We start from the raw sequence: 23565 nt of genomic DNA, 5'->3' as shown, positions 1-23565 counted from the left end.
CAACGCCGGCATCTCCACATCGTGTAATAAGGAAGAGAGAGGGCCAGAGAAAGAGGCCAGGATCACACAACTGAATCAGCAGGAGAGAGCTTCACAGGAGAGTCCACAGCAGGACAAAGCAGTACTGGTGTGAGCTGTATCCAGAGCTCCAGGGCCTCTGGTGAACAAACAATTAAGGAGAAACTGAAATCTGGAACAAAGATGATTTGTTGAGGTATGGCTGTAATTGTGCCAATGCAAATCAAGATGCAAAGCCCATGTGTGCTATATGCAGGGAAGGACCGGCAAAGCCCTCAAATCCTCAAAGGAATTTGAAGACTAACCATGGCGAGTTTGAGGAAAAACCTTGATATTTTACAAAGGATACAGCGAGAACTTAAATCAAGAGCAGAAATGTAAGATTGAATGATGAAGCAAGTGAGATCGTGAGGACCAAGCAGGTTCATCTGCTGTACTAAAGGTGAGCAGTAATGGTGTGTCAGGTTGGCCGGCTGGGTCGCGAAGGTCAGCCGGCGGGGTCGCAGGGAAAAACGATTTGAAAAACACTGCTTTACACAAACAGATCAACCATGATCTTATCGAATGGCAGAGCAGGCTCGAGGGGCCGAATGCACCAGTTTTGTATGTTCGTAAGAATCCATCTACCTTCTCTTTAAAAATATTTAACTATCCCATTTCTACCATGTTCTGAGGCAGAATTGCAAAGTCGCACAATCTCTGAGAGAAAAATGTTCTCCTCATCTGTCTTAAAATAGTGACCACCTGATATTAAAACAGCCCCTTGGGGATTCAGTGATGCAAACACGGGAAAAGCAGTGTTTCCGTGGACTTTGGTGCTGCTCATCCTTTAATCCCCTTGTTTATCACGCTTGCACAGCCCATACCAGCTGGTTTGTGATGCAGAACAATGCCAGCAGCGCAGGTTCAATTCCCGTACCAGCCTACCCGAACAGGCGGCGGAATGTGGCGACTAGGGGCTTTTCACAGTAACTTCATACTTGTGACAATAAAAGATTATTATTATTATTATTTACCTAATCCGGCAGGGAATGCTCCATACTATCTCCCTGGATGATTCTGGCTAAGCGTTGGTGACAAAATGCTGAGAAATCCAAAGAAAATTGTCAACAAGATGGAGCAATCCGATCAGCTGGGGTAGAGCTGACTGCTCAACGTGACGACTTCTTCCTGAAAGGGCACTCGGTCCGGCACTCGATCCGGCACTCGGTCCGGCACTCGGTCCGGCTCTCGGTCCGGCTCTCGGTCCGGCTCTCGGTCCGGCTCTCGGTCCGGCACTCGGTCCGGCACTCGGTCCGGCTCTCGGTCCGGCACTCGGTCCGGCACTCGGTCCGGCTCTCGGTCCGGCTCTCGATCCGGCTCTCGATCCGGCTCTCGATCCGGCTCTCGAACAGGCACTCGGTCCGGCTCTCGATCCGGCACTCGGTCCGGCACTCGATCAGGCACTCGGTCCGGCTCTCGATCCGGCTCTCGAACAGGCACTCGATCCGGCTCTCGAACAGGCACTCGATCCGGCTCTCGATCCGGCACTTGATCAGGCTTCCGATCCAGCACCCGATCCGGCTCCCGATCCGGCACTCAATCCGGCTGCCGATCCGACTCCTGAGCGACTCCCGATCTGGTACTCGATCTGGCTCCCGATCCGGCTCTCGGTCCGGCACTGGAGAAGATACCAAGGGATAGGATCTATTCCCATTTGGAAGAAAATAGACTTATCAGTGATAGGCAGCATGGTTTTGTGCAGGGAAGGTCATGTCTTACCAACTTAATAGAATTCTTTGAGAAAGTGACAAAGTTGATTGATGAGGGATGTAGATGTAGATGTCATATACATGGACTTCAGTAAGGCATTTGATAAGGTTCCCAATGGTCGGCTGATGGAGAAAGTGAAGTCGTATGGAGTCCAGGGTGTACTAGCTAGATGGATAAAGAACTGGCTGGGCAACAGGAGACAGAGATTAGTGGTGGAAGGGAGTGTCTCAAAATGGAGAGCTGCGACCAGTGGTGTTCCACGGGGATCCGTGAGAGAATACAGCAGAATATAGATAGATTGGAGAGTTGGGCGGAGAAATGGTAGAAGGAGTTCAATCCAGGCAAATGCGAGGTGATGCATTTTGGACGATCTAATTCAAGAGCGGACTATACGGTAAATGAAAAAGCCCTGGGGAAAATTGATGGACAGAGAGATCTGGGAGTTCAGGTCCATTGTACCCTGAAGGTGGCAACACAGGTCGATAGAGTGGTCAAGAAGGCATACAGCCTGCTTGCCTTCATCGGTAGGGGTATTGAGTACAAGAGTTGGCAGGTCATGTTACAGTTGTATAGGACTTTGGTTAGGCCACATTTGGAATACTGCGTACAGTTCTGGTCGCCACATTACCAAAAGGATGTGGATGCTTTGGATAGGGTGCAGAGGAGGTTCACCAGGATGTTGCCTGGTATGGAGGGCGCTAGTTATGAAGAGGGGTTGAGTAGATTAGGATTATTTTCATTAGAAAGATGGAGGTTGAGAGGGGACCTGATTGAGGTATACAAAATCATGAGAGGTATAGACAGGGTGGATAGCAAGAAGCTTTTTCCCAGAGTGGGGGACTCAATTACTAGGGGTCACGAGTTCAAGGTGAGAGGGGGAAAGTTTCAAGGAGATATACGTGGAAAGTGCTTTACGCAGAGGGTGGTGGGTGCCTGGAACGCATTGCCGCCGGAGGTGGTAGAGACAGGCACGATAGCGTCATTTAAGATGTATCTAGACAGATACATGAATGGGCAGGGAGCAGAGGGATACAGATCCTTAGAAAATGGGCAACAGTATTAGATGGACGATCTGGATCGGTGCAGGCTGGGAGGGCTGAAGGGCCTGTTCCTGTGCTGTAATTTTTCTTTGTTCTTTGTTCTTCTTTGTTCAATCCGGCACTCGATCCGGCTGCTGATCCGGCACTCAATCCGGCTCTCTATCTGGCACTCGATCCGGCACTCGATCTGGCCCTCGATCCGGCACTCGATCTGGCCCTCGATCCGGCACTCGATCTGGCCCTCGATCCGGCACTCGATCTGGCCCTCGATCCGGCACTCGATCCGGCACTCGATCCGGCACCCGATCCGGCACCCGATCCGGCACCCGATCCGGCACTCTATCCGGCACTCTATCTGGCACTCGATCCGGCTCTCTATCTGGCAATCGATCCGGCTCTCTATCTGGCACTCGATGCGGCTCTCTATCTGGCACTCGATCCGGCTCTCGATCTGGCTCTCGATCCGGCTCTCTATCTGGCACTCGATCCGGCTCTCTATCTGGCACTCGATCCGGCTCTCTATCTGGCACCTGATCTGGCTTTCGATCCGGCTCTCTATCTGGCACTCGATCCGGCTCTCTATCTGGCACTCGATCCGGCTCTCTATCTGGCACGCGATCCGGCTCTCTATCTGGCACTCGATCCGGCGCTCTATCTGGCACTCGATCCGGCTCTCTATCTGGCACTCGATCCGGCTCTCTATCTGGCACCTGATCTGGCTTTCGATCCGGCTCTCTATCTGGCACTCGATCCGGCTCTCTATCTGGCACTCGATCCATACCCGATCTGGCACTCGATCCGGCTCTCTATCTGGCACTCGATCCGGCTCACGATCCGGCTCTTTATCTGGCTCTCGATCTGGCACTCGATCCGGCTCTCGATCCGGCTCTCTATCTGGCTCTCGATCCGGCTCTCTATCTGGCACTCTATCTGGCACTCGATCCGGCTCTCTATCTGGCTCTCTATCTGGCTCTCTATCTGGCTCTCGATCCGGCTCTCTATCTGGCACTCGATCCATACCCGATCTGGCACTCGATCCGGCTCTCTATCTGGCACCCGATCTGGCACTCGATCCGGCTCTCTATCTGGCTCTTTATCTGGCTCTCGATCTGGCACCTGATCTGGCTCTCGATCCGGCTCTCTATCTGGCACTCGATCCGGCTCTCTATCCGGCTCTCGATCCGGCTCTCGATCCGGCTCTCGATCCGGCTCTCGATCCGGCTCTCTATCCGGCTCTCTATCCGGCTCTCTATCCGGCTCTCTATCTGGCACTCGATCCGGCACCTGATCTGGCTCTCGATCCGGCACTCGATCCGGCCTTCTATCTGGCACCCGATCCGGCACCTGATCTGGCTCTCGATCCGGCACCTGATCTGGCTCTCGATCCGGCTCTCTATCTGGCACTCGATCCGGCTCTCGATCTGGCTCTCGATCCGGCTCTCTATCTGGCACTCGATCCGGCTCTCTATCTGGCACTCGATCCGGCTCTCGATCCGGCTCTCGATCCGGCTCACCTGATCTGGCTCTCGATCCGGCACTCTATCCGGCTCTCGATCCGGCACTCTATCCGGCCCTCTATCTGGCACTCGATCCGGCTCTCGATCTGGCTCCCGCTCCGGCTCCCGATCCGGCACCCGGTCTGGCTCTCGACCCAGCACCCGATCCGGCTCTCGATCCGGCTCCCGATCCGGCTCTCGATCCGGCACTCGATCCACATCGCTCTTCAGGCATTACAGCCGACGACTGCAAATTTTAAAGTATTTTTGATAAGCTCTGCTTATTGAGGGGCTTTTCACAGTAACCTCATTTGAAGCCTACTTGTGACAATAAGCGATTTTCATTTCATTTCATTCATTATTAGTGCAGAATATCAGTGCTCATGAGGTTGAACTGCAGAATATTTGTAAGGGGCTTGATGAAATGGAGGAGAAAATCCTTACTGTTAAAAATGTAACTTCCTCGGTTGAGGCCCATTTCTAATCCTTAGAAAATCAGCTGTGTAGTATGTCAGAGTTCCTGGAGACTGGATGATCTGGAGAACCGAGGCTGGGTAAAAACGTCCAGGTCATCGGTGTGCCAGAACGAGTGAAGGGTAAGCTCTCTATTAAATCCTCCGAGCTGGCTGCCCCACTTTATTAACATGTTATTGAGCACAACAATGAATGTTTTATCCTTCAGAGTATCAGGAACTTCCATTTGTTTTGAATGGAAACCATCAGCATGCACCTTCTGGCTAAGGGGTGTGATGTGTAGGTGGTATAGTTACCAGGGCTGGAAAGCGTGTCGCACAGATTTACCAGGATGTTGCCTGGGCGGGAGAGTGTTAGTTATGAAGAGAGATTGGATAGACTGGGATTGAGCAGAGGAGACTGAGGGGGGACATGATTGAGATGGCTAAAATTATGAGGGGCACAGATAGAGTAGACAGGGATCAATGACCAGGAGGCAGAGATTTACGGTAAGGAGCAGGAGGTTTGGAGGGGACAGGAGGAAAAACCTTTTTACCCAGAGGGGTGGTGGGGGTCTGTAACCCGCTGCCTGAAAGGGGGGTGGAGGCAGAGACCCTCAGAACATTGAAGAAGTATTTAGATGTTCACTTGTGATCCCAGGGCAGACAAGGCTACGGGCCCAGTGCTGAAAAATGGGATTCTAATATGAAATGAAATCAAAATGAAAATCGCTTATTGTCACGAGTAGACTTCAATTAAGTTACTGTAAAAATCCCCTAGTCGCCACATTCCGGCACCTGTTTGGGGAGGCTGGTACGGGAATTGAACCCACGCTGCTGGCCTGCCTTGGTCTGCTTTAAAAGCCAGTGATTTAGCCCAGTGAGCTAATCCAGCCCCTGATAGTGAGGTGGCTGATCTTAACCGGCACAGACGTGATGGGCTGAAGGGCCTTTCCTGTTCTGAAGGGCCTTTCCTGTTCCTCTATCGTTGTGTGATAGATATCCATCTGTCTTTTTATCTGTACAGTTATGATGGTGGTCTATGGTTAATGGTCTCCTTGCCTTGATGGTGATAAATCTGTGTAGCTCCCCTGTTTCCAGGTGGGTGAATAGTTTAAGTCCTAATGGGTGGGGTTAGAATGCAGGAAGGACATTCAGTACTCTTCCTTATTGTGGTATATCGCACCTCCCTTTGAAGGGAGGAACACCCCCTTCGAACTAATGACTTTGCCAAGTTTTTGTATTTATTTTATTTTGAGGGTTAAAGAATCATTAACTGGTTCCTGCAGAGGTCCTCATATCAGAGAGACGTTATGATCTGTCACTGGGGTCTCTGCTCTAATTGGAGTGGGGGGAGATATGTTTTGGTGCGGGCGCAAAAATCTTATCCTATATTCCCTTTAGCTGCTTGAGCAATGACGGTAGCTAATTTGAACATTCCCCCCCCCCCCCCCCTCAATGTGTGGGGACTAAGTCATCCTATTACCGTAGTTTCCGGACTATAAGCCGCGACTTATTTCACACGTTTCGAACCTCGCGGCTTATACAACGACGCGGCTTATTTATGGATTTTTCCCGCTTTCTTTTCACTAAACCAATGAAATTGCGTAACGGGTCAAGGTAAAACAATGTAACTTTTTAGTTTACTGTTTAGATTAAATCGAGCGCGCTCAAACATCCCATCATTCTGATTACGGTAGTCATTTTGTCACCCTCATCATGGCAAAGACACGGAGAAATGCATATGATGCAGCTTTCAAGTTGAAGGCGATCGATCTGGCTGTTGGGAAAGGAAATAGAGCTGCTGCACTAGAGCTTGGTCTTAATGAGTCGATGATAAGACGTTGGAAACAGCAGCGTGAGGAATTGACTCAGTGCAAAAAGACAACTAAAGCTTTCAGAGGGAAGAAAAGCAGATGGCCCGAACTAGAAAATGAGCTCGAAGACTGGGTCAACATGCAGAGAGCAGATGGCCGAGGTGTTTCAACTGTACAGATCCGACTGAAAGCCAAAACAATCGCCACCGCAATGAAGTTTGAGAATTTTAGAGGTGGACCATCGTGGTGTCTCAGATTTATGAGACGTAAAGGCCTGTCCATCAGGGTACGGACGAGTTTGTGTCAGCAGCTCCCTCCCGACTACGAGGAAAAAATTTCAAACTTCCGCAAATTCACTGATGCAAAGATAGCAGAGCATTCCATTGGCCCGCACAATATCATAAATATGGATGAGGTTCCTCTGACATTTGACCTGCCTCTCACTCGGACTGTCAACAGGAAAGGTGAATCATCCGTCATGCTGAAAACAATTGGGCATGAAAAAACGCACTTCACCTGTGTTCTGAGTTGCACGGCATCGGGAGAAAAGCTTCCACCGATGGTGATTTTTAAACGCACGACGATACCAAAAGAAAAATTCCCTACAGGAATTGTTGTGAAAGTCAACAAGAAAGGATGGATGACGGAAAGCCTAATGCATGAATGGCATACGGAGTGCTACGGCAAGCGACCGGGAGGATTCTTTCACAGGAACAAGGCATTGCTCGTTTTGGACAGCATGAGGGCCCACATAACAGATTCTGTGAAAGAAGCCATCAAGAGGACAAACTCAATTCCAGCTGTGATTCCTGGGGGCACAACAAAGTATTTACAGCCACTCGACATCAGTTTAAATCGTGCATTTAAGGTGGCGCTTCGTGTTCAGTGGGAGGCTTGGATGACAAGTGGGGAGAAATCCTTCACTAAAACGGGCCGCATGCGAAGAGCAACTTATGGTCAAGTCTGCCAGTGGGTCCTGACAGCGTGGAGCATTGTTAAAAAATCCACTATCATCAACGGGTTTCGAAAAGCTGGATTGCTGCGTGTTGAAGAGGGCAGCATGAGCTCAGCGGGAAATTTGCCTCCGGATGAAAGTGATGAGAGCGACAATGAAAACAATCCAACATCGGATGAAGCAATTCTGAGGCTATTCAACTCTGACACTGAAGGAGATGACTTCAGTGGTTTCAGTGCACAAGAGGAGGATAGTGACTGTGATCACCTGGGTTGGTGATATCTTGATTACGATCAGTAATAAAATACTTCTTTTTACACATGATTTATTTATTTTTAATGTTTCAAACTGATGATTCTATGTTAATCTTAAGAGCTTAATCGGATTGATTTCGCTCCACAGTGACCAATGACTTTCTTGGTAGGCTATTCTTTACCGCTAATTTTTTATTTTTGTTACAAGCCGTATTTCGTTAAAGCCTGTGTAAAGCTCATTTGTTTCAATGTACCGGTAAGCACCTGCGGCTTATATACGTGTGCGGCTTATTTATGTTCAAAATAAAAAAAAATGTCAAAATCAGTGGGTGCGGCTTATAGTCAGGTGCGCTTTATAGTCCGGAAATTACGGTAAGTCAAAAAGGATCCTACTTTTCCTTAAAGAGAAAGCTGACATAGCTTTGTTGCAAGAAACCCATTTAGATGACAAGGAGCACTTAACGTTGAAGAAAGACTGGGTGGGGCGGGTGTTTTTTGCCTTGTTCTCAACCATAATTAGGGTGTCGCAGCATTAGTCAATAGAAATGTGCTTTTCAAAATGGTGAAGTGTGTGATGGATGAGCGAGGTGGTACGTGATTGTCGAGGGACTTTTATATGGGGAACCTGTCTCGATAATTAATGTATATGTTCCACCAAACTATTCCCCTGATTTTGTGACTAAAGTCTTCATGGACTTTGCAGAATTGGTGCCTGCTAATTCCTTCAGAATTGGAGACTTTAACTGTTATCTTTACCTTCTTGTGGCCTACTCCCAGTGACCAGAAATCCCCCCCCCCCCGCCTTCCACCACCAACACCACCACCACCCAACAGGCAAGGGCTCCAGCATCAGCTTGCGACCCCTCCCCTCCCACCACCCAACAGGCAAGGGCTCCAGCATCAGCTTGCAACCCCTCCCCTCCCACCACCCAACAGGCAAGGGCTCCAGCATCAGCTTGCGACCCCTCCCCTCCCACCACTCAACAGGCAAGGGCTCCAGCATCAGCTTGCTACCCCTCCCCTCCCACCACCCAACAGGCAAGGGCTCCAGCATCAGCTTGCGACCCCTCCCCTCCCACCACTCAACAGGCAAGGGCTCCAGCATCAGCTTGCTACCCCTCCCCTCCCACCACCCAACAGGCAAGGGCTCCAGCATCAGCTTGCGACCCCTCCCCTCCCACCACCCAACAGGCAAGGGCTCCAGCATCAGCTTGCGACCCCTCCCCTCCCACCACCCAACAGGCAAGGGCTCCAGCATCAGCTTGCGACCCCTCCCCTCCCACCACCCAACAGGCAAGGGCTCCAGCATCAGCTTGCGACCCCTCCCCTCCCACCACCCAACAGGCAAGGGCTCCAGCATCAGCTTGCTACCCCTCCCCTCCCACCACCCAACAGGCAAGGGCTCCAGCATCAGCTTGCGACCCCTCCCCTCCCACCACCCAACAGGCAAGGGCTCCAGCATCAGCTTGCGACCCCCTCCCCTCCCACCACCCAACAGGCAAGGGCTCCAGCATCAGCTTGCTACCCCTCCCCTCCCACCACCCAACAGGCAAGGGCTCCAGCATCAGCTTGCGACCCCTCCCACCACCCAACAGGCAAGGGCTCCAGCATCAGCTTGCGACGAGGGGAGATATTTGGATGTGTAGGGGACACTGCATCCGAAGGATAAAGATTCACTTCCTTTTCTGCTCCCCACCCAATCGTTTGGGAGGGGAGTTTGTTCAGGGGATAAAGGTGCTTTATAAAAGCCCATTGGCAGCAGTTCTTACTGAAATGAAATGAAAATGATGGTGGTTATAAGTCTCATAATTTTAGTGTGCAGAGAGGAACTAGACAGGGGTGCCTGTCATAACTTATCCCAGTTATTGTTTGCAATAGTGATTGAACCCCCAGCAGAGGCAGTTAGACAGGGTCCCTCAGTTCATGGGCTACACAATGAAGGGAAGGAAAAGAAGATTACGCGATACGCAGGTGACGTGTTGCTGTTTGTATCTAAGTTTCAGTCGGTGCTTACTTTGGGAATAGTGATCACAATTCCGTAAGTTTTAGAATACTCATGGACAAAGACGAGAGTGGTCCTAAAGGAAGAGTACTAAATTGGGGAAAGGCCAAGTATAATAAAATTCGGCAGGAGCTAGGGAATGTGGATTGGGAGCAGCTGTTTAAGGGTAAATCCACATTTGAAATGTAGGAGTCGTTTAAGGAAAGGTTGATTAGAGTGCAGGACAGACATGTTCCTATGAAAATGAGGGATAGAAATGGCAAGATTAGGGAACCATGGATGACGGGTGGAATTGTGAGACTAGCTAAGATGAAAAAGGAAGCATACATAAGATCGAGGCAACTCAAAACTGATGAAGCTTTGGAGGAATATCGGGAAAGTAGGACAAATCTCAAACGCACAATAAAGAGGGCTAAAAGGGGTCATGAAATATCTTTGGCTAACAGGGTTAAGGAAAATCCCAAAGCCTTTTATTCGTATGTAAGGAGCAAGAGGGTAACTAGAGAAAGGATTGGCCCACTCAAAGACAAAAGAGGGAATTTATGCGTGGAGTCAGAGGAAATGGGTGAGATTCTTAATGAGTACTTTGCATCGGTATTCACCAAAGAGAGGGACAAGATGGATGTTGAGGCTGGGGATGGATTTTTAAATACTCTAGGTCAAGTCGGCATAAGGAAGGGGGAGGTTTTGGATATTCTAAAAGACATTAAGGTGGACAAGTCCCCAGGTCCGGATGGGATCTATCCCAGGTTACTGAGGGAAGCGAGGGACGAAACAGCTGGGGCCTTAACAGATATCTTTGCAGCATCCTTGAGCACTGGTGAGGTCCCGGAGGACTGGAGAATTGCTAATGTTGTCCCTTTATTTAAGAAGGGTAGCAGGGATAATCCAGGGAATTATAGACCTGTGAGCTTGACGTCAGTGGTAGGCAAACTGTTGGAGAAGATACTGAGGGATAGGATCTATTCACATTTGGAAGAAAATAGACTTATCAGTGATAGGCAGCGGCGTTTTGTGCAGGGAAGGTCATGTCTTACAAACCTAATAGAATTCTTTGAGGAAGTGACAAAGTTAATTGATGAGGGAAGGGCTGTAGATGTCAAATACATGGACTTCAGTAAGGCATTTGATAAAGTTTCCCATGGCAGGTTGATGGAAAAAGTGACGTTGTATGGGGTTCAGGGTGTACTAGCTAGATGGATAAACAACTGGCTGGGCAACAGGAGACAGAGTAGTGGTGGAAGGGAGTGTCTCAAAATGGAGAAAGGTGACTAGTGGTGTTCCACAGGGATCCGTGCTCAGACCACTGTTGTTTGTGATATACATAAATGATCTGGAGGAAGGTATGGGTGGTCTGATTAGCAAGTTTGCAGATGATACTAAGATTGGTGGAGTTGCACATAGTGAGGAGGACTGTCAGAGAATACAGCAAAATATAGATAGATTGGAGAGTTGGGCAGAGAAATGGCAGATGGAGTTCAATCCAGGTAAATGCGAAGTGATGCATTTTGAAAGATCTAATTCAAGAGCGGACTATATGGTCAATGGAAGGGTCCTGGGGAAAATTGATGTACAGAGAGATTTGGGAGTTCAGGTCCATTGTACCCTGAAGGTGGCAACGCAGGTTGATAGAGTGGTCAAGAAGGCATACAGCATGCTTGCCTTCATTGGACGGGGTATCGAGTACAAGAGTCGACAGGTCATGTTACAGTTGTATAGGACTTTGGTTAGGCCACATTTGGAATACTGCGTGCAGTTCTGGTCGCCACATTACCAGAAGGATGTGGATGCTTTGGAGAGGGTACAGAGGAGGCTCACCAGGATGTTGCCTGGTATGGAGGGTGCTAGCTATGAAGAAAGGTTGAGTAGATTCGGATTGTTTTCGTTGGAAAGACGGAGGTTGAGGGGGGACCTGATTGAGGTCTACAAAATTATGAGAGGTATGGACAGGGTGGATAGCAACAAGCTTTTTCCAAGATTGGTGGTGTCAGTTACAAGGGGTCACGATTTCAAGGTGTGAGGGGAAAAGTTTAAGGGAGATGTGGGTGGGAAGTTTTTTACGCAGAGGGTGGTGGGTGCCTGGAACGCTTTGCCAGCGGAGGTGGTAGAGGGGGGCACGATAGCATCATTTAAGATGCATCTAGACAGATATATGAACGGGCGGGGAACAGAGAGAAGTAGACCTTGGAAAATAGGCAACAGGTTTAGATAAAGGATCTGGATCTGCGCCGGCTGGGAGGGCCGAAGGGCCTGTTCCTTTGCTGTAATTTTCTTTGTTCTTTGTTCACTAATATTGACCTGGTGGATAGATTCAGCCTTGTCTCGGGTTATAAAATTGACAAAGTCTGAGGCTCTGCCATTGGGAAAGCTTAGAAGGAGATCCTCCCTCCCCCCCCCCCCCCCCCCCCCATTTAGGCGGTTCCCTTCAGGGTTTACTTAATTGGGTATTGTGATAGGATCCTAATTGGAAATCAATTGGAAGCTCAGTTTATTTATATTACATAGACATAGAACATACAGTGCAGAAGGAGGCCATTTGGCCCATCAATTCTGCACCAACCCACTTAAGCTCTCACTTCCAACCTATCCCTGTAACCCAATAACCCCTCCTAACTTTTTTTGGACACTAAGGGCAATTTAGCATGGCCAATCCACCTAACCTGCACATCTATGGACTGTGGGAGGAAACCGGAGCACTCGGAGGAAACCCACGCACACACGGGGAGGACGTGCAGACTCCGCACAGACAGTGACCCAGCCGGGAATCGAACCTGGGACCCTGGCGCTGTGAAGCCACAGTGCTATCCACTTGTGCTACCGTGCTGCCAAATGGAACAAAAAGAAGAGCCTGGAGGCTGGTCTGCCAGATGGGAGTGAGATCAGAATTAATTTCTGTCCTCTCTCCCATTCAGGGTAACCCGGATTTCCCACCAGGTTTTATTGATCATCATTCAATAGCTGGAGGGATTGAGGTATTTGTAGGCTGGATAACATGTTTAGTGATGCTTCCCTGTCACCTTTTGAGCAGCTATGCCAACAATTTGATATCCCAAGATACTCCTTTTTCAAATATCTGCAACCGAGAGACTTTGTCCTGAATAAGAGAACAATGCATCTTGGCACTTCCGTCTCCCAGTGAGAGAAAATTCTCATATCGACGGAACCTAAGCAATTAATCAGCACGTTTTATGGCACTTTATGTTCGAGATCCTGAGTGAGTGCGTTAGAAGTACTGCGGTCTTGGGAAAAATACTTTGCAGTGAGTATTGAGGGGGAGACCTGGGGTAATATATGGGAAAATGCATTCTTGGTCTGTAATGGAACAAAGGGGCTCAGTTCAAAACATTAGTCTGTACATCACGGCGAGCTTACGACACAGGTTTGACCCTTTTATATCCTGACTGTGCCACCAATGCATGGTGATCGAGGGAGACTACATACACTGTGTGGTCCTGTGTCAAAATAAAATCCCACTGGTCTGGTATACTTAAAAGGTTGAGAGGATATTCAGTATGGCCTTAGAATTTGATCCTTTGTTCCTAATTCTGGGGGTCTTCCAAATCGGAGCATCATTGACTCTAATGAAAAAAGGCTGTAAAATAGGCTAACATTTGTGGGGCGGAAGAACACCCTTTGCTCCTGCATTAACGTTAAATCTCCTTCAACTCAGAATTGGCATTAAATTATCATGGAAAATATCCCAATGGAGTTCTGAACTTGCATCCTCTGTTTTAAATCGGATGCATTCTGGAAAATATAGGACTCTCCTTCAAATCTATAGGTTCCCTAATGTCTGACTTGCTCCTCCAACATTTTCCATAAGTTATGTAGCACCGCCCTCAACTCACTACACAGGAAGGGTGTACCATGTTTTCATGGAGTTAACCTCTTCTCCCCCACCCTCTAGCTTATCCGCTTGTTGTTTTTCTTTGTACTGAGTTTAATGATTAAACTGAATGAAGTATGGTGGTGTTCTTGTTTTTTTCTGTACTCTTGAATGGAGAAGCATCTATGCTGGACTGTGCCAGGTGAGGATTGATTGCGTTATTTGTAAAAATGGAAAAACACTCAAAAGTATATTTTGAAGAAGTACTGTCCTTTATTTCTGCACTCTGCTGCAAGAGGAAATATCCTTTCCACATCCAGCTGGCTGCATCACAGCCTGGCATGGCTGAACCGCCTCAGTTAATCATGTGTCCTCACTTTTTAATTTTACCATTATGTATCCCAATATACCTAGTGTCCCCGTTTACTCCAGCGAGTTCGGCTTCATGTCCAGTCACTGAAAGCAATCACAGGTACAGCAAGCATTTAGGAAGGCAAATAGTACATTAGCCTTCATTGCCAGAGGAATAAGTACAGAAGTAAGGGTGTCTTACTGCAGCTGTACAGGGCCTTGGTGAGACCACAGCTGGGGTATTGTATGCAGTTCTGGTCTCCTTACTGAAGAAAGGATATAGTTTCCATGGAGGGAGTGCAGCGACGGCTCACCAGCCTGAATCATGGGATAGCAGGATTGTGGAGAGATTATAGAACATAGAACATAGAACAGTACAGCACAGAACAGGCCCTTCGGCCCTCAATGTTGTGCCGAGCCATGATCACCCTACTCAAACCCACGTATCCACCCTATACCCGTAACCCAACAACCCCCCCCCCCCTTAACCTTACTTTTATTAGGACACTGCGGGCAATTTAGCATGGCTAATCCACCTAACCCGCACATCTTTGGACTGTGGGAGGAAACCGGAGCACCCGGAGGAAACCCACGCACACATGGGGAGGACGTGCAGACTCCGCACAGACAGTGACCCAGCCGGGAATCGAACCTGGGACCCTGGAGCTGTGAAGCATTTATGCTAACCACCATGCTACCCTGCTGCTAATTGGGTCCTTACTGGGTCTGTATTCTCTGTAATTCAGAAAACTGACAGGGGATCTCGTTGAAATGTATCAAGCTCTGGCAGGACTGGACAGACTGGACCTTGTTTCACTTTCTGGGGGGTGAGGGGGTCTGGAACAATGGGTCAGTCTCCGAGTGTGGGGTACGTCATTTAGGACTGAGATGAGAGATTTCTTCACTGAGAGGGTGCTGAACCTGTGGAATTCTTGACCACAGAGGCTGTGGAGGCCAAATTACTGAATATATTTAAGAAGGAAATAGATTTCTAGACTCTAAACAGCATCAAGAGGTATGCGGAGAGAGCGGGATGATGGTGTTGAGATAGAGGATCAGCCATGATCATATTGAATGGCGGAGCAGGCTCGAAGGGCCGAATGGCCTCCTCCTGCTTCGTATGTGTTTCTGAAATGTCTGACAATGTCTCACATCTACCTGATGGTTGGACGGCCTTTAAATGATTGAGGCTCAGGGTACAGTGAGGCTCAGGGTTTATGCTGTACGGTGAGGCTCAGGGTACAGTGAGGCTCCGGGTACGGTGAGGCTCAGGGTACAGGGAGGCTCAGGGTACAGTGAGGCTCCGGGTACAGGGAGGCTCAGGGTACGGTGAGGCTCAGGGTACAGTGAGGCTCAGGGTACGGTGAGGCTCCGGGTACAGTGAGGCTCCGGGTACAGGGAGGCTCAGGGTACGGTGAGGCTCAGGGTACGGTGAGGCTCAGGGTACGGTGAGGCTCAGGGTACAGTGAGGCTCCGGGTACGGTGAGGCTCAGGGTACAGTGAGGCTCCGGGTACGGTGAGGCTCAGGGTACGGTGAGGCTCAGGGTACGGTGAGGCTCAGGGTACAGTGAGGCTCAGGGTACAGTGAGGCTCCGGGTACGGTGAGGCTCAGGGTACGGTGAGGCTCCGGGTACGGTGAGGCTCAGGGTACGGTGAGGCTCAGGGTACGGTGAGGCTCAGGGTACAGTGAGGCTCCGGGTACGGTGAGGCTCAGGGTACGGTGAGGCTCAGGGTACAGTGAGGCTCAGGGTACGGTGAGGCTCCGGGTACAGTGAGGCTCAGGGTACGGTGAGGCTCAGGGTACAGTGAGGCTCAGGGTACGGTGAGGCTCCGGGTACGGTGAGGCTCAGGGTACGGTGAGGCTCAGGGTACGGTGAGGCTCAGGGTACGGTGAGGCTCAGGGTTTATACTGGATGGTGAGGCTCAGGGTACGGTGAGGCTCGGTACGGTGAGGCTCTGGGTACAGTGAGGCTCCGGGTACGGTGAGGCTCAGGGTTTATGCTGGATAGTGAGGCTCAGGGTACGGTGAGGCTCAGGGTACAGTGAGGCTCAGGGTACGGTGAGGCTCTGGGTACAGTGAGGCTCAGGGTACAGTGAGGCTCCGGGTACGGTGAGGCTCAGGGTACGGTGAGGCTCAGGGTACGGTGAGGCTCTGGGTACGGTGAGGCTCCGGGTACAGTGAGGCTCCGGGTACGGTGAGGCTCAGGGTACGGTGAGGCTCCGGGTACAGTGAGGCTCAGGGTACAGTGAGGCTCAGGGTACGGTGAGGCTCCGGGTACGGTGAGGCTCCGGGTACGGTGAGGCTCCGGGTACGGTGAGGCTCCGGGTACGGTGAGGCTCAGGGTACGGTGAGGCTCAGGGTACAGTGAGGCTCAGGGTACAGTGAGGCTCAGGGTACGGTGAGGCTCCGGGTACGGTGAGGCTCCGGGTACAGTGAGGCTCCGGGTACAGTGAGGCTCCGGGTACGGTGAGGCTCCGGGTACAGTGAGGCTCCGGGTACAGTGAGGCTCCGGGTACAGTGAGGCTCCGGGTACGGTGAGGCTCCGGGTACAGTGAGGCTCAGGGTACAGTGAGGCTCAGGGTACAGTGAGGCTCAGGGTACGGTGAGGCTCCGGGTACGGTGAGGCTCCGGGTACGGTGAGGCTCAGGGTACGGTGAGGCTCAGGGTACGGTGAGGCTCAGGGTACAGTGAGGCTCAGGGTACAGTGAGGCTCAGGGTACGGTGAGGCTCAGGGTACAGTGAGGCTCCGGGTACGGTGAGGCTCAGGGTACGGTGAGGCTCAGGGTACAGTGAGGCTCCGGGTACGGTGAGGCTCCGGGTACGGTGAGGCTCAGGGTTTATGCTGGATAGTGAGGCTCCGGGTACGGTGAGGCTCAGGGTACGGTGAGGCTCGGTACGGTGAGGCTCAGGGTACGGTGAGGCTCCGGGTACGGTGAGGCTCGGTACGGTGAGGCTCAGGGTACAGTGAGGCTCAGGGTACAGTGAGGCTCAGGGTACGGTGAGGCTCAGGGTTTATGGTGAGGCTCCGGGTACAGTGAGGCTGAGGGTACGGTGAGGCTCCGGGTACGGTGAGGCTCCGGGTACAGTGAGGCTCCGGGTACGGTGAGGCTCCGGGTACAGTGAGGCTCAGGGTACGGTGAGGCTCAGGGTACGGTGAGGCTCAGGGTACAGTGAGGCTCAGGGTACAGTGAGGCTCCGGGTACGGTGAGGCTCCGGGTACAGTGAGGCTCCGGGTACAGTGAGGCTCCGGGTACAGTGAGGCTCCGGGTACAGTGAGGCTCAGGGTACAGTGAGGCTCCGGGTACGGTGAGGCTCAGGGTTTATGGTGAGGCTCAGGGTACAGTGAGGCTCCGGGTACGGTGAGGCTCAGGGTACGGTGAGGCTCGGTACGGTGAGGCTCAGGGTACGGTGAGGCTCCGGGTACGGTGAGGCTCGGTACGTTGAGGCTCAGGGTACGGTGAGGCTCCGGGTACGGTGAGGCTCAGGGTACGGTGAGGCTCAGGGTACGGTGAGGCTCAGGGTACGGTGAGGCTCCGGGTACAGTGAGGCTCAGGGTACGGTGAGGCTCCGGGTACGGTGAGGCTCAGGGTACAGTGAGGCTCAGGGTACAGTGAGGCTCCGGGTACGGTGAGGCTCAGGGTACAGTGAGGCTCAGGGTACGGTGAGGCTCAGGGTTTATGTTGGACGGTGTCTGAACTTCACTCAAGCTGAATGTCAGCCTTGTCCATAAATGAGAGATGCCAGCACAACTATACTGATTGCACAATAGCGTCATTCACAACCGACGTGCACAATCTCACTCTCTTGCCCACATTCACACACTTTCTTGCGGGCTTCTTCTGTTATCTGAGAAGACATCCTGAATGGGGTGATGGCATTGGTTGAGGTGGGAGGACTGGAGAGTGAGTGTACTCTGAGGGCCAGCTCGGATTCAGAACGGTAAATACATGGCCAATTGCTTCTGTTTGTTTGCTGCTGTGTCGTGTGCAGCTTTGTGATCTATTTCCTTCTCTGCAAATAGGACCTTCAGCAAGTGATGGTTTCAGGCCCGAATCTGAATGAGACCAGTATTGTCTCCGGTGGTTATGGAGGAACAGCAGAAGCGATAATCGCCACGGGTACAATCAAAGGTAGGTGAATGATGCTGGGTGTGGCACGGTCAATGAGGTTAACTTGGGGAAAGGGTGGCGGAAGGGAGGACTGAGGGGTGTATTGCAGTGGTGGCTCAGTAGCACAGTGGTTAGCACTGTTGCTTCACAGCGCCAGGGTCCCAGGTTCGATTCCCACCTTGGGTCATTGTCTGTGCGGACTCTGCACAGGTTTCCTCTGGTTCCCTACCACGAGTCGTGCTGTTAGGTAATTTGGACATTCTGAATTCTCCCTCTGTGTACCCGAACAGGCGCTGGAGTGTGTCGACTAGGGCTTTTCACAGTAACTTAATTGCAGTGTTAATGTAAGCCTACTTGCGACAATAATAGAGATTATTATTATCATACGATTAATTTGAGGAGTGGGTTTTCCCAGGAAGATGGGGGTGAGAAATTCAGAGTGCGCTGGGGGAGAGAGAGGTTCAGAGTGCGCTGGGGGAGTGAGAGGTTCAGAGTGCGGTGGGGGAGAGGTTCAGAGTGCGGTGGGGGAGAGGTTCAGAGTGCGCTGGGAGAGAGAGGTTCAGAGTGCGGTGGGAGAGTGGTTCAGAGTGCGGTATGAGAGAGAGAGGTTCAGAGTGCGCTGGGGGAGAGAGGTTCAGAGTGCGCTGGGGGGAGAGAGGTTCAGAGTGCGGTGGGGGAGAGGTTCAGAGTGCGCTGGGAGAGAGAGGTTCAGAGTGCGGTGGGAGAGTGGTTCAGAGTGCGGTATGAGGGAGAGAGGTTCAGAGTGCGCTGGGGGAGAGAGGTTCAGAGTGCGCTGGGGGGAGAGAGGTTCAGAGTGCGGTGGGGGAGAGGTTCAGAGTGCGCTGGGGAGAGAGGTTCAGAGTGCGCGGGGGGGAGAGAGGTTCAGAGTGCGCTGGGAGGGAGAGGTTCAGAGTGCGCTGGGGGAGAGAGGTTCAGAGTGCGGAGGGGGGAAGAGAGGTTCAGAGTGCGCTGGGGAGAGAGGTTCAGAGTGCGGTGGGGGAGAGTTTCAGAGTGCGGAGGGGAGAGAGGTTCAGTGTGCGGTGGGAGAGGGGTTCAGTGTGCGGTGGGGAGAGAGGTTCAGAGTGCGGTGGGGGAGAGAGGTTCAGAGTGCGGAGGGGGGAGAGAGGTTCAGAGTGCGCTGGGGGAGAGAGGTTCAGAGTGCGCTGGGGGAGAGAGGTTCAGAGTGCGCTGGGGGAGAGAGAGGTTCAGAGTGCGCTGGGGGAGTGAGAGGTTCAGAGTGCGGTGGGGGAGAGGTTCAGAGTGCGGTGGGGGAGAGGTTCAGAGTGCGCTGGGAGAGAGAGGTTCAGAGTGCGGTGGGAGAGTGGTTCAGAGTGCGGTATGAGAGAGAGAGGTTCAGAGTGCGCTGGGGGAGAGAGGTTCAGAGTGCGCTGGGGGGAGAGAGGTTCAGAGTGCGGTGGGGGAGAGGTTCAGAGTGCGCTGGGAGAGAGAGGTTCAGAGTGCGGTGGGAGAGTGGTTCAGAGTGCGGTATGAGAGAGAGAGGTTCAGAGTGCGCTGGGGGAGAGAGGTTCAGAGTGCGCTGGGGGGAGAGAGGTTCAGAGTGCGGTGGGGGAGAGGTTCAGAGTGCGCTGGGAGAGAGAGGTTCAGAGTGCGGTGGGAGAGTGGTTCAGAGTGCGGTATGAGAGAGAGAGGTTCAGAGTGCGCTGGGGGAGAGAGGTTCAGAGTGCGCTGGGGGGAGAGAGGTTAAGAGTGCGGTGGGGGAGAGGTTCAGAGTGCGCTGGGGAGAGAGGTTCAGAGTGCGCTGGGGGGAGAGAGGTTCAGAGTGCGCTGGGAGGGAGAGGTTCAGAGTGCGCTGGGGGAGAGAGGTTCAGAGTGCGGAGGGGGGAAGAGAGGTTCAGAGTGCGCTGGGGAGAGAGGTTCAGAGTGCGGTGGGGGAGAGTTTCAGAGTGCGGAGGGGAGAGAGGTTCAGTGTGCGGTGGGAGAGGGGTTCAGTGTGCGGTGGGGAGAGAGGTTCAGAGTGCGGTGGGGGAGAGAGGTTCAGAGTGCGGAGGGGGGAGAGAGGTTCAGAGTGCGCTGGGGGAGAGAGGTTCAGAGTGCGCTGGGGGAGAGAGGTTCAGAGTGCGCTGGGGAGAGAGGTTCAGAGTGCGGTGGGGGAGAGTTTCAGAGTGCGGAGGGGAGAGAGGTTCAGAGTGCGGTGGGAGAGAGAGGTTCAGAGTGCGGTGGGAGAGAGAGGTTCAGAGTGCGGTGGGGGAGAGTTTCAGAGTGCGGAGGGGAGAGAGGTTCAGAGTGCGGTGGGAGAGAGGTTCAGAGTGCGGAGGGGAGAGAGGTTCAGAGTGCGGTGGGAGAGAGGTTCAGAGTGCGGAGGGGAGAGAGGTTCAAAGTGCGGTGGGAGAGAGGTTCAGAGTGCGCTGGGGGAGAGAGATTCTGAGTGCGCTGGGGGAGAGAGAGATTCAGAGTGCGCTGGGAGAGAGAGAGGTTCAGAGTGCGGTGGGGAAGAGTTTCTGGTCCGAGCTTCGGAACTCCTGCTGGGGGAAGCAAATGAAATGTTAAATACGGACTGAGCTCTGGCGATGCCCAGGGCTCCTCCGTTAGCACATGGGGCAGCTTGTGAAGGTATGGGGTACCCTGCCCAGGTCTCCTCCGTTAGCACATGGGGCAGCTTGTGAAGGTATGGGGTACCCTGGCACAGTAACTGTCAATGTAGTGCAGACCCTCGCCAATCATGATGTCCAAAGATTAGCATGTCATTGTTCCTCATTTCTATTCTTTTTCTAAATTGCAGGCAAGCTAGAGGAAGTGCAGCTCCCATGGAAGAACAGGGCGCTAGGCAGCTGTAAGGAAGGAAAATCTGTATTCAATCTGGTGCCGAAAGTCAGGATTTATAAATCTAGTAGGCAGTTATTTACTCAACTAGATTGTTCAAAGTTAGTTTTGGTGGTGATATTTCCAAGCTCCGTTTGATTCCATGTTTGAAAGAACTCCACACACAGATCCCGAGAGCCAAGTGTTGAATCCCACTTCACTGGTACAGGGCATGACGGAGGGCTGCAGGACGAAGAAGATATAAGTGAAACGTCAGAGGAACTGTAGGGTTTGCTGCTGGACTTGGAGCTTGCAATGTGACTCGTGCTGAGTGCTGTCACTCCTGGCTGGAGAACCATGCCGAGGAATGAGAAGCTGTGGCTTTCACAGATCTCCACCTCCAACTAACGCTCCGTGTTGTCACTATCCTGTGTTCCCACACATCTCATTCCTGTACTTAGACATTGCTGACCTCTCCTGCATGCAACACACTGCTTCACCCACAGCTTGTGTTGAACAATAAACTGCCCTGGTTCCCTTACACAAATAACTCTGAGTCAGTGGGGGAGTTCTCAAAGTAGGTGTTGGGGAGAGTGTCTATTTGTATGGGTGTGTGGACAAAGTTTATTCATGCACACAAGGGTTGTGGAACAGGTTGTTTGAAAAGGGAAATGTGACCCTTGACTTCACGATCAAAGACCTAGAGAGGACAAAAATCAAACCTATGAGGCCCCAGTTGTGGCCCCACAATTTTGGAAGTATGTCGAGTCCTTGGAGAGCACAGTAAGTCTTCCAACACCACGTTAAGGTCCAACATGCTTGTTTCAAACACTAGCTTTCGGAGCACTACTCCTTCCTCAGGTGACCCTAACCCTAATTCACCTGAGGAAGGAGCAGCGCTCGGAAAGCTAGTGTTTGAAACAAACCTGTTGGACTTTAATCTGGTGTTGTAAGACTTCTTACTGTGCTCACCCCAGTCCAACGCCGGCATCTCCACATCAGTCCTTGGAGAGGGTGCAGAGGGGATTTAGCACCATGGGAGCAGGGCCAACAGACCTTAGTTAATCTGGAGAGAATGGGATTCTTCTCCTTAACAGCAGTGAAGCTCAAAGAATAGAGGCGTTCAAAATACAATAGAAACACAGATAATAGGAGCAGAAGAGGCCATTCAGCCCTTCGAACCTGCTATTTACAGGTTTCTATGAGATTCCCCCCATTGTTCTGGACTCCAGTGAATATCATTCTAGCCAACTCTGCCATCTCTGGAATCAGTCTGGTAAACCTTCTTTGCACTTCCTCTATAGCTAGAATATTCTTCCTCAGATAAGGAGACCAAAACTGCACACAATATTCCAGGTGTGGCCTCACCAAGGCCCTGTAGAATTGCAGCAAGACATCCCTGCTCCTGTACTCTAATCCTCTTGCTGTGAAGGCCAACATAACATTTATCTTCTTTACCGCCTGCTACACCTGCATACTTACCTTCAGCGACTAGTGTACGAGGACACCCAGGTCTTGTTTCTCGTTCCACTCTCTCGATATATAATCACTCTGATAATAATCTGCCTTTCTGTTTTTGCTTCCAAACCTCACATTGATCAAAATTTTACTGCATCTGCCATTAATTTACCCACTCACTCCACTTGTCCAAATCACACTGAAGGATCTCTGCATCCTCCTCACAGCTCACCCTCCCACCCAACTTTGTGTCATCTGCAAATCTGGAGATATTACATTAAGTTCCATCATCTAAATACTCCTATATATTGTGAATAGCTGGGGTCCCAGCCCTGATCCCTGTGGTACCCCACTAGTCACTGCCTGCCAATTTGAAAATGACCCGTTAATTCCAACTCATTGTTTCCTGTCTGCCAACCAGTTTTCTATCCATCTCCATACACCACCCCCAATCCCATCCGCTTTAATTTTACACACTAATCTCTTGTGCGGGACTTTGTCAAAAGCCTCCTGAACGTCCAAATACACCACATCCACTGGCTCCCCCTCAACAACTCTCCCAGTTACATCCTCGAAGAATTCCAGTATCGTTGTTGAGCATGGTTTCCCCTTCATCAATCCATGCCGACTCTGTCCGATCCTGCCACTGTTTTCTCAGAGCTCTGCTATAAAATCTTTGATAGTGAATTCGAGAATTTTCCCCACTACTGACATCAGGCTGACTGGTCTAGAATTCTCTGCTTCCTCTCGACCTCCCTTTTTAAATAGCGGAGTTACATTAGCCACCCTCCAATCTGCAGGAACTGTTCCACAGTCTGTAACATTCTGTCATTTCTACTCTGACTAGCATGTGGCACTGGTCATAATCATGAAATCACTACCTTTGAGTTCCTACTTTTCAACTTTGTTCCTAACTCTATATTCTGCATTTAGGTTAAAAAAGGGTCCTGTGTCATTTGTACCAATATGTACCACGACCACTGGCTGTTCACCCTCCCCCTCCAGAATGTCCTGTAACTGCTCTGAGACATCCTTGACTCTAGCAGCAGGGAGGGAACATACCATCCTGGAGTCTTGTTTGCGGCCCCAGAAATACCTATCCATTCTTCTCACAGTTGAATCCCCTGTAACTATTGCAGTCTCACACTTTTTACTCCTTCCCTCTGCAGCAGAACCAAACATGGTGCAGTGAATTTAGCTGCTGCTGCTTTCCCCGAAGAGACCATTTCCCTCAACAGTACCCAAAGTGGTCTATCTGTTTGCAGGGGAATGGC

General features: G+C 51.3%; 1 protein-coding gene across 6 annotated transcripts in view; it reads left to right on the top strand.

Annotated features, from left to right (window-relative positions):
- Positions 1 to 23565, top strand: part of LOC119977288 (arfaptin-2-like) — a 126386-nt gene that overhangs the window by 85357 nt on the left and 17464 nt on the right. For 4 of the 6 annotated variants that reach the window (XM_038818034.1, XM_038818036.1, XM_038818035.1 and 1 more), the window contains exons 3-4: positions 17986 to 18094; positions 20814 to 20921. In XM_038818034.1, the coding sequence (XP_038673962.1) occupies positions 17986 to 18094; positions 20814 to 20921 (217 nt within the window). The remainder of the gene's footprint in view (positions 1 to 17985; positions 18095 to 20813; positions 20922 to 23565) is intronic. The other 2 variants (XM_038818039.1, XM_038818038.1) reach the window with 1 other exon arrangement.

Source organism: Scyliorhinus canicula, chromosome 14, assembly GCF_902713615.1.
Source record: "Scyliorhinus canicula chromosome 14, sScyCan1.1, whole genome shotgun sequence".
Taxonomy (NCBI): domain Eukaryota; kingdom Metazoa; phylum Chordata; class Chondrichthyes; order Carcharhiniformes; family Scyliorhinidae; genus Scyliorhinus; species Scyliorhinus canicula.
This window is presented reverse-complemented; position numbering and strand designations above follow the sequence as displayed.